Source organism: Lepidochelys kempii, chromosome 7 (assembly GCF_965140265.1).
Source record: "Lepidochelys kempii isolate rLepKem1 chromosome 7, rLepKem1.hap2, whole genome shotgun sequence".
Taxonomy (NCBI): domain Eukaryota; kingdom Metazoa; phylum Chordata; order Testudines; family Cheloniidae; genus Lepidochelys; species Lepidochelys kempii.
The window spans coordinates 51,925,887-51,940,283 of NC_133262.1; the positions used below are offsets into that span (position 1 = coordinate 51,925,887).

The window sequence follows — 14,397 nt, forward strand, 5'->3', positions numbered from 1 at the left end:
TCTTATGCCAAATTGAGGCTGGTCTGTCAGGGTGACGCCAGCTTTCGCAAGAGTAGTTTACACTTGCAAGGGAGAGAAACAATAAGTTTCGACTACTGGACATTTCTTTTATCAGGGTAAATATTTTCCCACCTAGGATGTTGGTGTGTGTGCATCATGCTATTTAGTAGGGGCTAAGAGCCATGTCTGTCACAGGGCCTCTGCCTGCTGTGAGCTTAATCGTTGTATCTGTTCCCAGAGGCACATTGTAGCAGCACACCTGTGCTTTCACAGCTTCAAAGGCTGTGCTGGAATATATGTTAAGTGCCCTGTTCCGGCTTCCTCCTGTGTTTCCAGCAATGCTGGTCTGAGGGGGGGGGGCTGGCTGTCTGGCTACAGTCCTTCACTCAGTCCGGTCTTCAGCAGCACTGAAGGAGCCCCCCCCGGCAATGCTGCCAAAGACCGGAGCGAGCAAAGGACCTGATGCCAAAAGTGCTGCTGAATCATAGAATCATAGAATATCAGGGTTGGAAGGGACCCCAGAAGGTCATCTAGTCCAACCCCCTGCTCAAAGCAGGACCAATTCCCAGTTAAATCATCCCAGCCAGGGCTTTGTCAAGCCTGACCTTAAAAACCTCTAAGGAAGGAGATTCTACCACCTCCCTAGGTAACGCATTCCAGTGTTTCACCACTCTCTTAGTGAAAAAGTTTTTCCTAATATCCAATCTAAACCTCCCCCACTGCAACTTGAGACCATTACTCCTCGTTCTGTCATCTGCTACCATTGAGAACAGTCTAGAGCCATCCTCTTTGGAACCCCCTTTCAGGTAGTTGAAAGCAGCTATCAAATCCCCCCTCATTCTTCTCTTCTGCAGGCTAAACAATCCCAGCTCCCTCAGCCTCTCCTCAGAACTCATGTGTTCCAGTCCCCTAATCATTTTTGTTGCCCTTCGCTGGACTCTCTCCAATTTATCCACATCCTTCTTGAAGTGTGGGGCCCAAAACTGGACACAGTACTCCAGATGAGGCCTCACCAATGTCGAATAGAGGGGAACGATCACGTCCCTCGATCTGCTCGCTATGCCCCTACTTATACATCCCAAAATGCCATTGGCCTTCTTGGCAACAAGGGCACACTGTTGACTCATATCCAGCTTCTCGTCCACTGTCACCCCTAGGTCCTTTTCCGCAGAAAGACCCGGAGCGCCGCCTGACCCGCCGCCTGAGACCCGGAGCGCCGCCGGGTGAGTAGAAATTTAAAAGGCACTAAAGAATTAAAAAGGCGCCACTTCTGCTCGGTGGGGGAGCAGCCGCTGCCCCACTCCCCCCACTAGCTATACTACTGCCAGGAACTCATATGGCCCCAGAGGGGGGATAAAAGCAGATTTCAGCTGGGCATCCGGTTCTAAAGGTACTTGTCAGTAGCCCCTGGTGAGATCCATAGTACTCCTCACTTAACATTGTAGTTATGCTCCTGAAAAATGTAACTTTAAGTGAAACGATGTTAAGCGAATCCAATTTCTCCATAAGAATTAATGGAACAGGGTGCGGGGGGGGGGGGGGGGCTTGTCAGACCTAGGCATGGGATAGGCATCGAACTTGGTGATGGCATTAAGCCTCCGGTAATCCACACAAAACTGGATTGACCCATCCTTCTTGGAGACCAACACCATGGGAGAGGCCCAAGGGCTGGAGGATGAGGACTAGATGATCTTCTGGGGTCCCTTCCAACCCTGATATTCTATGATGGCTGGATCACCCCTAAAGCCAGCATGTACTTGACCTCTCTCTCCAGCTTCTGGGCTATTTTCCAAGTGACCTGGAATAGGGAGCATCTTACGGGAGGGTGGGCTCCTGTCTCCACCTGGAGAACAGCCAGGTTAGTGAGCCCAGGCCGGTTGTAGAACAGCTGCTTGTAGGAAACCAGCACCTCTCGGATCTCTGCCTGCTGGGCAGGGGTTAGCTGGTCAGAGGGGGAATTGATTCCAGTGAAGGGCCAGCACCTGTCTCAGGAAATAAATCCACCAGGGGATCATCTTCCTGCTCCTCCCACTGGCCACACACGATCAGTACCAAATTCTCCCTGTCAAAATACGGCTTCATCCTTTTGACATGGTACACCCGGTGGCTGTGAGCCCGGTTAGACAGTTCCACCATATAGTTCACTTCATTCAGCTGCTTGATGACCTTAAAGGGCCTGTTCCAGGCAGCTTGTAGTTTGTTCTTTCTCACGGGAATGAGAACCATCCCCTGTCCCCAGTGGCATAGGAGCGTGCATGTACTGAGTGGCCATACCAGACCTACTGCTTCCCTTGGGCCCTAGCTAGATTCTCCCCGGCCAAGTCTCTGAGCTCAGTGAGCTTTTCCCAGAAACATGGTACATACTCCACCACTGATTCTCCATCAGTGGAGGCCTTCCCCTCCCATTCATCCCTCATCAAGACCACGGGTCCCCTCACTCTCCTCCCACACAGCAACTCGAAAGGAGAGAACCCGGTTGATTCTTGGGGCACTTCCCGGTGTGCGAACAGCAGGTGGGGTAAATACTTGTCCCAGTCCTGTGGGTTCTGGTTCATAAAGGTTTTCAGCATCATCTTTAGGGTCCCATTGAACCTCTCCACCAGCCCGTTGGACTGAGGGTAATACACGGAGGCCCAGGTGTGTCGGACCCCACACTTCTCCCACAAGCACCGGAGCAGAATTGACATGAAGTTGGAGCCCTGATCTGTAAGGACCTCCTTGGGACCCCACTCTGCTGAACATGGTCAGCAATGCATCTGCCACAGTGTCTGCCTCAATAGAGATCAAGCCCACTGCCTCACGATAGCGAGTAGCGAAATCTACCACCACGAGAATGTATTTTTCCCCTGTCCGAGTTGTCTTGCTGAGGGGTCCCACTATGTCCACAGCCACCTTCTGAAAAGGCTCCTCTATGATGGGCAGGGGCCTCAAAGCTGCTTTCCCCTTGTCCTGGGGCTTCCCCACCCTCTGGCAGGGGTTGCAGGACGTGCACTACTGCTGGATGGCATCAAAGTCCCGGGCCAGTAAAAGTTCCGTAGCAGCCTCTGCCTGGTGCGCTGGGTTCCCTGGTGTCCCGAGAGAGGGACATCATAGGTCAGGTACAGTAGCCTGCAGCCGTACTTCTGGGGGACCACTAGCTCTCTCCTGATCCCCCACAGTTCCACCTCCCCTTGGGGAGCCCATTCCCAGTACAGGAATCCCTTCTCCCACAGGAATCTTTCCCAGCTGCCTTCCTGCAGGGGTTTCACCGTGCTGTGGCCAGCAAGTTCCCCAGCTTTTCTAAGGAGAGCTCCTTCCACAGCTCAGCCTGGAATTCAGCGGCTGGGGAAGGAGTGGGGACTTGTGCCCTCTCAGTGACTGGGTCAGACGCTGCAGCCCCACCAAGTCCTGTCCCCAGTGGCTCCTTTCCCGCTGAGGTAGGGACCTGCACCCCCGGCAGAGCACCGCTCCCGGTGTCAGGGCAGAGTGCCCTTCTCTGGCTATGGGTGATGACGAGGGTGCTCTGGGTCCACCCAGCCAATCTGCCAGGTCACACCTCATCAGCACCTTGGTCGACAACTGATGGGGCACCCCCACATCTTTGGGCCCCTTCTTGGCCCCCCATTGCAGATGTACCCTCACCACGGGTACCTTAAATGGGGGGCCCGCACACACCCATCAGAGTCAGGTTGGGCACCACCCGGTCTGGGGCCACCACCTCGGTCTGGGCCAGCATCACCTCAGCACCCATGTCCTGGTACCCAGTGACCTGCTTCCCATCCACCTCTAGGGGAATGAGGCACTCGCTCCTCAGGGGCTGCCCCACACCTACCCTGTAGACAGAACTTTGAATCCAGAGCATCAAGCCTTCCTGAGCAGCTGGCTCTTGGGCCATTGCTAAACTGCCAGCCCCTCCTGCCTGGGGAGCCAGCCCCTCCTCTGGCTTGGCTCCCACCCAGTTAACCCTTCGAGGGCTTGTCCTGTCCCTGAGCTTTTGGCACTGGGCCCATCTGTGGCCCCTCTGCCCATAGTAATTACACCTCAAGTCCCGTTGATCCCCTGGGGCTGGTCGCTCACTGTGCCTCTTGGGAGGGATTTATCCAAGTCCCCCTTCAGGGAAGCCCGTGGGTGACTCCCCTTCTGCACTGATGTGGGCCTGTCTCCCTGGTGTTCCATTCCATATCCCGACCTGCTGTCTACAAACTTGTCAGCCAGCAGCCCTGCACAGTGCAGGTCCTTCGGCCTCTTCTCCACCAGCCACATCCGCAGGTCACGGGGACAGATTTCATATAGTCGTTCTAGCCCCACCAGTTCAATCATGTCCTCCTTGGTCTGGACCCCAGCCTCATTCACCCACTTGCGGGTGTATTTCTCCATCAGGGTGGCCAGTTCCAGACAGGTCACCCCTTGGGTCTTCTGCATACTCTGGAACCTTTTCCTGTACACCTCGGGGGCCAGCTCAAACATGCGCAGCAGGGCTTGTTTCAACAGTTCAGTCTTCTGCTTCCACCTCATCCATCTGCCTGAACATCCCTATGGCCTTGGGACCCAGTAAGGGGGTGAGATGCCAAAGCCTGTCTGCAGGGTCAACCTGATGCACATTGCAGGCCTTCTCAAAGGCAGTGGGGAAGGCATCTATATCATCCCCTTCCTTAAACTGAGGTAGCACATTTATATCAGAGTTCCCTGTGGGCTTAGCAACCCTGGACTCATCCCCACTCACCCCAGCAGGGGTCCCTCTGATTCTCAGCTCCTTCATCACCAGTTCATGCTGCCTCTGTCTCTCACGGTCCTCCTGTTCCTTCTCCAGTCCTTCCATTCCTTCTCACAGTCCTCCAGCTCTTTAAGTTTCTGTTCCATTTCCAACTCCAACCATCTCTGCTCCACCAACAGAGAACTTGGCTGTTAAGATCCCCTGCTGGTCCGGCCCTGGGATCGTCTGGCTGCTTTCAGCCTCTCCCGCATCCCCGGTTGGGTCGGTGGCTGGGATGACCCCTTGGGCTGCCGGGCTGCTCCCAGCCTCTCTCACAGCCCCAGCTGGGTCAGGAACTCGCTCCTTAGAGTGGTCATTCTCTTCCAACTGAGCAATCGGCTGTGCCTTGGTGAATCTTCCAATGCGCAGCCCGCTCTCGCTGCACAGCTCTACAATGTCTTTCTGAAGGAGATGGTTATAGGCTATCTCCATGCTGTTCCCATGTCGTCACGGACTCACTGGCCTGTGCTCTCTCTACTCCCCACGGTCCTTGGGAGGAACCTTTTCAGTGCCACAGCCCTTCTTGGGGGGTCCACTCTCTCTCGGGGTTAAGCCATAGGCTCCTCTGCCTCCTGGAACCGCACCTTTCTGAGACTTCAGCACTCCTGCTAATCCCCCACCTGCTAATCCCCCTTCGTTCTATTGCTCCCCAGTCACTTACAGAGGATGCTCTGCTCATGGGGTGCAGTTTGATCCCACCTTTGCCACCAGATGTAACTGAGTCACCAAGTCAGTGCTCTGGAACTATTCCGTATGAAGCCAGCCAGGACTCTGGGGGAGCCTCCTCTCTCTGAGCATACTGTCTCCAGAGCAAGAAGCTTACACAGCTTTGACATTCCTGGGTCTGACCTCAGAGCATTCAGCATCCCCTTCCACACCGTGCGCCTCACGCAGCGAGTCCACACAGGCAGGGCTCTTGGGGAAGCCAGAGGGCCCTGCACCCCACCTCCGCAGTCAGATGTGACTCTCAGCCAGCTGGTAAAACAGAAGGTTTATTAGTTGACAGGAACACAGAGTAGAACAGTTTGCTATTACAGAAATCAGTGACTTTCAGCCAAGTCCATTTTGGGAATCCTGGTCCAGATGCCGACACCCCCTCTTGCTCCTCCCCCTTCTCTTTGTCTTGCTTCCAGGGCAAAAGGTGTCACCTGGTTGCATTCCCCTCCTGAGTCTCAGGTCACATAGGTGCAAACAGCTGGGCAGCCTCACCTGCCCTGAGGGCCTCAGTAAAAATCACATACTCAACTCCCACCACCTAAGTATTGGTGCAGTACATAGGGAAACTAAGTATTAGTACATGACAGTAAGACTCACATGCAACATAACAAGATGAATAAAGCCCCACTTTGTCACGTACGGCCGCCCCAGGCTAGAGAAACACCTCGCCTCCCCCCACACCAACAGCATGGCCACCCCGAGCTAGAGAAACACCTCGCCTACCTCCGCAGCCGGCTTGCCCTGGCACAGTCCTCCCACCCCCGCTCCAAGCTAGAGAAACCCCTCACCTCCTGTGACGGCATAGGGAGTATTGACCTGGTAATGTTGCACAGGAGTTTTACTAGTTTACTGTCTTCTGCTAACACGGGGCGGGCCTCTGTTTCCCTGGGGTACTGCACCAATACTAGATGGTGATGCGAAATAAGGGTGGGACTTCACTGAGGGATGATAATTTACAGCCAGCATGTAAACGATGGCGGCTTCCCTTCATAACCTGAGCCCAGGAGGGGGTTGGAGGTATGGACAAAGGTTGGCGGAGGGGCCGGGGTGTGGCTGGGTGAGGCAGTTGCAAGGGGTTTCAGTTTGGAGCTAGCTGGGGAGATGGTGGGGAGGCCCAGAACCTGGGTTTGGGCTCTCCACCCCGCAAGAGGAATCTGACTGTGGGGTCCTGTTTTCTGTACCCACAAGCTCTGTTTTAGACTGTGTTCCTGTCATCCAATAAACCTTCTGTTTTACTGGCTGGCTGAGAGTCATGGTGAATAGCAGGAGGTGGCGGGGGTGGTGCAGAGCCCTGACTCCCCCACACTAAGTGACACCCTCCCCAGCCTGCCCTGGCATAGCCACCCTGGGCTACAAAATCATCTTGTCCTGCCCCCCCCAACCCCCACCCCAGCCTGCCCTAGCACTGGCCCACCCCTCCAGGCTAGAGAAACACCTCGCCTCCCCTCCACCACCACCCTGCCCTGGCACTTCCCCCCCCAGGATAGAGAAACACCTCACCTCCCCCTGCTCTTCCCTGGCACTTCCACTCTGGGCTAGAGAAACACCTCGCCTCCCCCCGCCATCCTGCCTTGGCGCTTCCCCCCCAGGGGAGAGAAACACCTTGACTCCCACCTCCCGCCCTGACCTGGCATGGTCCCTCCAGGCTAGAATAACACCTTGCTTACCACCCACAACCTCCTGTGGCATGGCCACCCTAGGGTAGAGGAACACCTCACCTCCCCCCATTCCCCATCTTACTGAGCTGGTTATAGGCCGTTTCCATGCTGGTTCCTTCAATTCTCGTTTTATCACTGGCAGCCACTCACTGCAAAGTGCCTGCACTCGCAGCCAACTCTCAACAGGGTGCATCCTCTGCTACCAAGTTGTCATGGACTCACAGGTGGGGCACACTCTTGGCCCTGTACGGTCCCTTTCCCCCCCTTCAGTGCGACAGCCCATCTCAGGGGTCCATTCTCTCTCAGGGGTTAAGCCCCTCTGCCTCCTGGAACTGCACCTCTCTGAACTTTAGCATGCCTGTCTCTCGCCGTGAGCCTCCTCAGGAAGTCCACTCCTCGCTCTGGCCCCCCAGGGCCTCCACTCCCAGAGGGAATAATGCAACTCTGTTCTCTAGACCGGAGCGACTCTCAGCCAGTGTAAAACAGAAGCGTTTATTGAGCGTCTGAACACAGCATAGGAAATTCTCAGGGCCCTCAGGCCTGGCCTCCCTTAGGATAGTACCTTTAAGTTGGGAGATAGGCTCTGCCTGATCTCTCCCCACAGTCCAGAGACCCTGCAGGGCACCTGTGACATTCCTCTCTGGTATTATCTGGACTGGTGATCTGCTAGGTCACGCCAATCCCTGACTCTGGGAGCCAGCCTTACCTTGCTCTGCTGTTAGAACTCCCCACTCTTGGGCTGTTCACACATAGCATCTAGCTTGTAAGCTGCTCCTTGGATTGTACAACTGAATGACACTAGCCAATACCTCCAGTCCCAGACACAACCCTAGGAACCTCCGTCTTGCACTGTCCAGTTATGCCTGCTGGAAACTGCAAATTTATATGACTTCGTCAATTTAACAAAGAAATTGATATGTATCAGGGGAGCCTCTGACACGCTTCAAACCAAATACATTGCTTCAGGTAGAATAAACAAATGAATTTATTAACTATAAAGTTTGACTTTAATCACTTAAAATCTAAGCATAACAAGTCAGATTTGGTCAAATGAAATAAAAACAAAACACATTCTAAGTTGATCTTAACACTATCAATGTCCTTATAAACTTATATGCTTCTAACCACAAGCTGGCTGGTTGCTCTTCAGCCAGGCTCTCCCCTTTGATCAGTGCTTCAGTCGCTTGGTGGTGGTGGTGTCTGTAGATGTAGGTGGAAGAGAGCGAGTATGGCAAATCTCTCTCCCCTTTATCATGTTCTTTCTTCCCTCTTGGCTTTGTCCCGCCCCCTTCAGAGTCAGGCGAGCATTACCTCATCGCAGTCCCAAACTGACCAAAGGAAGTGGGGGTAACTCCCTCGAGAGTCCAACAGATTCTTTTGTTGCTCTCTAGGCCAGCGTCCTTTGTTCCTGTGAGGCTGGGCTGGGTTTGTCCCACACATGCCCTGATGAGATGTGAACTGCCTCTCAGCTCTTGGAGCATTTTTGCCTGGGCTTATTTAAAGTCATGAGGATACATTTTCAGTCTCATAACTACATACATGAAATTATAACCTATAACCTTATTATAACATTACTGTAACAACCATGCTCAGTGCATCATGAGCCTTCTGAAGACACCTGACATGACAAACTTTGCATTGGATACCACACAATCATTTTACAAGGCTGAACATGGGGGTGTTCCCCCGAGGTACAGAGCATCACACCTCGCCTCTTAGTTTACTGCAAGAGGGTTAGTCACTGACTAGCTCGAAGGCAGTTTGTGTTATAGTTCTCTTGGCATCCAGCCATTAAGCCCATGAGGCAGCGTCCCTCAGTTTCCCCATTCACACACAGCAAACCAGGTTTTTATGGTTTCTCTGCTGTGATAAGCTTTAAACCTGTTTACAGGTATTTATTGAAAAGTAGCATTATCATAAGGTTTAACAGCTGTGTCAAAATTCTTATCCCCAAAACTTAACATTAATACCAACATTTTTATCACAGACGTGCATTTACAAGTATCTTTATGATACTGCTCCCTCTGTTCAGATAGTGTAGTCTGAGGTTAGTTTGTTCATTATCTATGGTGTCCTTTGACTCTTTCCCATGTAATCAGTCACTGGCTCTTCTTTCCCTCCAGTGTTCCCCTCTGTGTGGGCTCTTAATTTAATCATGTTTCTGGAACTTTGGTGCATCAGGGTGTAATAAATGAAGGGGGAGGGGGTAGTTCTGTTTTATGGACACGCAGCCAGCCAATTAGCTATAAAATCCCTGTTAGTAGCTGTTTTCTACTTGCTTTACCTGTAAAGGGTTAAAAAAGCCCACAGGTAAAAGGAAGGGAGTGGGCACCTGACTAAAAGAGCCAATGGGATGCCTAGAACTTTTTAAAATTGGGGAAAAAACTTTCCCTTTGTCTGTCTGTTGTTGTTCTCTGGAGAGAGGAGACACAGAGCAGCAATGCTTTAAGAAGCTAAACCAGTATGAAAAATCATCAAATCATACCTAGGACTTGCTTATCTGAAACCCCAGATATGTAAATAAATCAGGGATTGTCTAGGAAGATGTGATTAGTATTATTTCTTATTGGCTTGTGGACTCCTCTGTGCTAACTCCCAAATGCTTTTGTTTTGCTGGTAACCATTAAGCTAGACCTCAAGAAAACCATTCTTGATGCTTAATTATGATATTTGCTCTTTTAAAATCTAGCAATAGCCTAAGTTCCAAATGTATTTTCTTTCTTTTTGTTTTTAATAAAATTTACCTTTTTTAAGAACAGGATTGGGTTTTTTGTGTCCTAAGAGGTTTGTGCATATGCTGTTTAATTAGCTGGGGCAACAGCTTATTTCCTTTGTTTTCTTTCTCAGCTCTTCCCCAGAGAGGGGATGAAAGGGCTTGAGGGTACCCCACAGGGAGGAATTCCCAAGTGCACCTTCCTGGGTCCCAAGGGGGGTTTTAGGGTGCACTTGGGTGGCGGCAGCATCTACCCATCCAAGGTCAGAGAGAAGCTGTAACCTTGGGAGTTTAATACCTGCCTGGAGTGGCACATATTAATTTTTAGAATTCTCGCGGGCCCCCACCTTCTGCACTCGAAGTGCCAGAGTGGGGAATCAGCCTTCACACAGTGGCAGAGTGGTGGGATCATTTTGAAACAGAAGCACAGACTGCAGGATTTTAAAAGGACAGTTTTCCTTTTGGCAGCCTGCAAAGCCAGGGAGGTTTCTTTTCTTTTCTTTTCTTTTCTTTTCTTTTCTTTTCTTTTCTTTTCTTTTCTTTTCTTTTCTTTTTGCTTTATGAGGGTGAACAGGCATGAAAAGGGTTCAGCCTGCCATGCCAGGGAGTCCAACAAGCAGTTTATTTTTTTTCCCTCTAGCTTCATGGCAACGAAATAGCGAGGCTAGAGTAGGGCAGCCTGTGCATGAGGTTGAGGTCAGGCACTGAAACCTTAGAAAAACCAGTCTTCCCAAAGCGGCACACCAGAAAGAAGACAGACCCAGATCAAGCCCAGACATCCAGCTCCATGATGGAAATGCAGGGGAATGGGGGAATGGGGACTTCCCAGGGGAGAAGGATCAGCCCTTCCGCAACCTAGATCCCAGTGCTAGGATGGAGGGATGTCCGTAACTCAGGCTGAGTTCTAACTGAGGCAGAAAGGAATTTCTTCCTAGAGATGAAGCGCTTGGAGGTGGAAGCAGAGAAGAAGCACTTGGAAGTGGATGCAGCACTTGGAGGCAGAAGCAGAGATGAGGAGACAGGCGAAGCACTTGGAAGTGGAGCTGAAGCACTTAGAGCTGGAAAGGGCTAAGCTGGATCAATCAGGTAGCCCTAATAATCCTTCTCCAGTACCGCTCCCTATTCCAAGAAATTCCTCACATACAAGGTAGCAATGACACAGAGGCCTTTTTAGAAAATTTCTAAAGGGTCTGCCTTGGATACAACATCCCTACAGACCAGTATATGGTGGAGCTGAGGCCACAACTCAGTGGACCCTTAGCAGAGGTGGCAGCTGAAATGCCTAAAGAACACATGAACGAGTACAAACTTTTTAAGCAAAAGGCCAGAATTAGGATGGGGCTAACACCCGAGCATGCCCATCAGTGGTTCAGACCCCTAAGGTGGAAACCATATGTGGCATTTTCCCAACACGCCTACCACATTGTTAAAAATAGGGATGCCTGGACATCAGGAGCAAATGTTGAGTCTCTGAAAGATCTGTCTCTCCTTACACAAATGGAGCAGTTCTTAGAGGGTGTTCCTGAGGAAATAGGAAGGTACATCCTAGATGGGAAGCCCAAAACTGTAATTGAGGTAGGGGAGATCGGAGTCAAATGGGTCGAGGTGGTGGAGAAGAAGAAAGCTAGTAGCAGTTGGAGCGGATACCAGAAGGGGCAACCCGAGAAGACACCCCACCATCGGAGTCAGCCCAAGACCCCACCTCGCAAGGAGGAGCCCGCCACACAGCCAGGGAAACCCCAGATGCCCTCTTGTCCCACCACCCTATTCTCCAACCACCCACATCGCCCCAGCCCACAGACAGCTGTGCGATGCTTCAAATGTAATGAGCTGGGGCATGTGAAGACCAACTATCCAAGAGCACCAGCCAACTGCAACTCATCACCCCGGGGTCCCACTGAGAGCCTTCAGGCCCAGATGCCTCACAAATACCCCCAGAGTAAAGGGAAACTGTGAGTGTGGGCGGGAGGAAGATTACCGTGTGGAGAGACACTGGAGCACAGGTGTCAGCTATCCACCAGTCTCTGGTGGACCCCAAATTCAATGACCCAGAGGCCCAAGTGATGGTGCAACCCTTTAAGGCCAACTCTTTTAACTTGCCTACAGCCAAGTTGCCCGTCTAGTACAAGGGCTGGTCAGGAATATGGACCTTTGCAGTCTATGACAATTATCCCATTCCCATGCTGCTGGGAGAAGATTTAGCCAACCATGTGAGGCTAACAAAAAGGGTGGGGATAGTCACCCGCAGCCAGTCTAAACAGGCCTCCACACTTAATTCCATTCCTGAGCCTCCTACAGGGACCCAGCCAGAGGTGGTGAAACTAGACCCCCAGACCAAAGTCTATGGCAGCAGTTGTAGATCCAGTTCCTGGGATCCAGCCAGACCCAGCCCAAGATTCGGAACTGTGGGGAGCAGTCAGCACCAGAGCCCGTGCTTGCAACCCCACCAGAGTCAGGGGAGCGAGCACCAAAGGGTGCCACAGAGCCTGCACCTGCAGCAGCAGCTAAACTGGTGCAAGAAGCTCAACTGGAGCCTAAAATACAACCCAGTGCACCAGTGGAGAGTGGTTCACAGTCGACAGAGACAACCCATCACCTGAATAACTTCCAGTGGGACCAAGCCCAAGTCCACAACCCAGCAAGGAACTAATGTCTCCAGCATCAAGGGAGCAGTTCCAGGCAGAGCAGGAAGCGGATAGAAGCCTCAAGGGAGCTTGGATGGTGGCACAGAGCGACCCACCACCTCTCAGTTCTTCCAATAGGCCCAGGCTTGCTGTAGAAGGAAGACTCTTATACAAGGAAACCCTTTCTGGTGGGCACAAGGAGGATTGGCATCCTCAGAGACAGTTGGTAGTTCCAACTAAGGTCAGTGACTCCTCACTTAGCGTTGTAGTTGTGTTCCTGAAAAATGCGACTTTAAGCGAAACGATGTTAAGCAAATCCAATTTCCCCATAAGAATTAATGTAAATGGGGGGGGGTTAGGTTCCAGGGAAATTTTTTTTTGCCAGACAAAAGGCATTATATACATTTTAAATAATTTTTAAAATGCAATTTAATACAGGTATAAGTTTTAAACAATTTCAAACAAGCAATTTAATAAAGGTATTAAACAGGCTGGCAGTCTCCCTATCAGCTCCCCTATGCCACCCCACCCCCAGCACCTTCCGCCCACTGGTGGAGCCCGCAGATCAGCGCCTTCCCCCTGCTCCTCCCACCTCCAATCAACTGTCTTGCGGCGTTCAGGAGGCTGGGGGGAGGAGCGGGGACGCAGCGCACAGCCTCCCCGCTCCCTCCCCTGCCTCCTGAATGCCGCAAACCAGCTGATCGCTGGAGCCAGGAGGCAGGGGAGGGGAGACTTTGGACTTTGTAACCAACCTGCAAAACACCCTCAAGGACTCTCTAGCCCTTGCTTGAGAAAATCTACAGGATGCTCAACAAGAGCAAAAGGCCTGGTATGATAAATGTGCCAGAGAGCTTTCCTTCGGAATAGGTGACCAAGTAATGGTCCTGAAAGTGTTCCAGGCCGATAAGATGGAAGTGTCATGGGAGGGGCCATGTATGGTCCAAGAGTGCCTAGGAGCTGTTAATTACCTCATAGTGTTCCCAGACCCTACCCTAAAACCTAAAGTATACCATGTTAATACTCTAAAGCCCTTTTATTCCAGAGAAACCAAGGTTCTCCAGTTTACAGCCCAGGAGAGAGACAACGCTGAGTGGCCTGAAGGAGTCTACTATGAAGGAAAAAGCAATGGTGGCGTAGAAGAGGTGAGCTTTTCCATCATCCTTGGGCATAAGCAGCAACAGCAAATCCAGGAGCTGTGCACCAGCTTCGTGCCAATGTTTTCAGCCAGCCCAGGACGGACAGAATGGGCATACCACTCCATTGACACAGGAGATGCTTGCCCAATTAGAGCCCAACCCTACAGGATGGCTCCTCAAACCAAAACCTAAATAGAAAGGGAGCTCAAGGTCATGTTACAGATGGATGTTATCCGCCTCTCTGAGAGTGCATGTGTCAAGGCTGATTCCCCACTCTGGCACCTTGAGTGCAGAAGATGGGGACCTACAAGGATTCTAAAAATTAATATTGGCCACTCCAAGCTGGTATTAAACTCCCAAGGTCACAGTTTTTCTCTGACCTTGGATGGGTAGATGCTGCCACCACCCAAGTGCAAAAAAACCCAAACCTTGGGACCCAGGAAGGCGCACTTGGGAATTCCTCCCTGTGGGGTACCCTCAAGCCCTTTCACCCCCCCTCTCAGGAAGAGCTGAGAAAGAAAACGAAGGAAATCAGCTGTTGCCACCAACTAATTAAACAACATTTTCACAAACCTCTTAGAGACACAAAAATCCAATCCTGTTCTTATAAAAGGTAAATGTTATTAAAAACAAAAAGAAAAAGATACATCTGAAACTTAGGCTTTTGCGAGATTTAAAAAACCCACTTACAAAAATTAAGCATCAAGATAGCTTTCTTGAGGTTTAGCTTACAGGTTACAAGCAAAACAAAAGCATTTGGGGGTTAGCAGAGAGGAGTCCACAAGCCAATAAGAAATAGAAGAAATAACCCTCATCG

General features: G+C 51.4%; 1 protein-coding gene across 20 annotated transcripts in view; it reads left to right on the plus strand.

The window, feature by feature from the left end:
- Positions 1-14,397, plus strand: part of LOC140914577 (uncharacterized) — a 106,890-nt gene that overhangs the window by 78,394 nt on the left and 14,099 nt on the right. For 5 of the 20 annotated variants that reach the window (XR_012159902.1, XM_073352682.1, XM_073352684.1 and 2 more), the window contains 3 exons: positions 1,158-1,223; positions 10,756-12,685; positions 13,487-13,586. The exons of 3 other annotated variants lie outside the window; for them this stretch is intronic. Coding sequence is in view for 5 of the 17 variants with exons in the window: in XM_073352697.1 (XP_073208798.1) it covers positions 1,158-1,223; positions 13,487-13,586 (166 nt within the window). In the remaining 12 variants the exon portion in view is untranslated. Of the gene's footprint in view, positions 1-1,157; positions 1,224-9,889; positions 12,686-13,486; positions 13,587-13,609; positions 14,194-14,397 lie in introns of those variants that run through there. 12 more of the 20 variants (XM_073352697.1, XM_073352701.1, XM_073352702.1 and 9 more) reach the window with 6 other exon arrangements.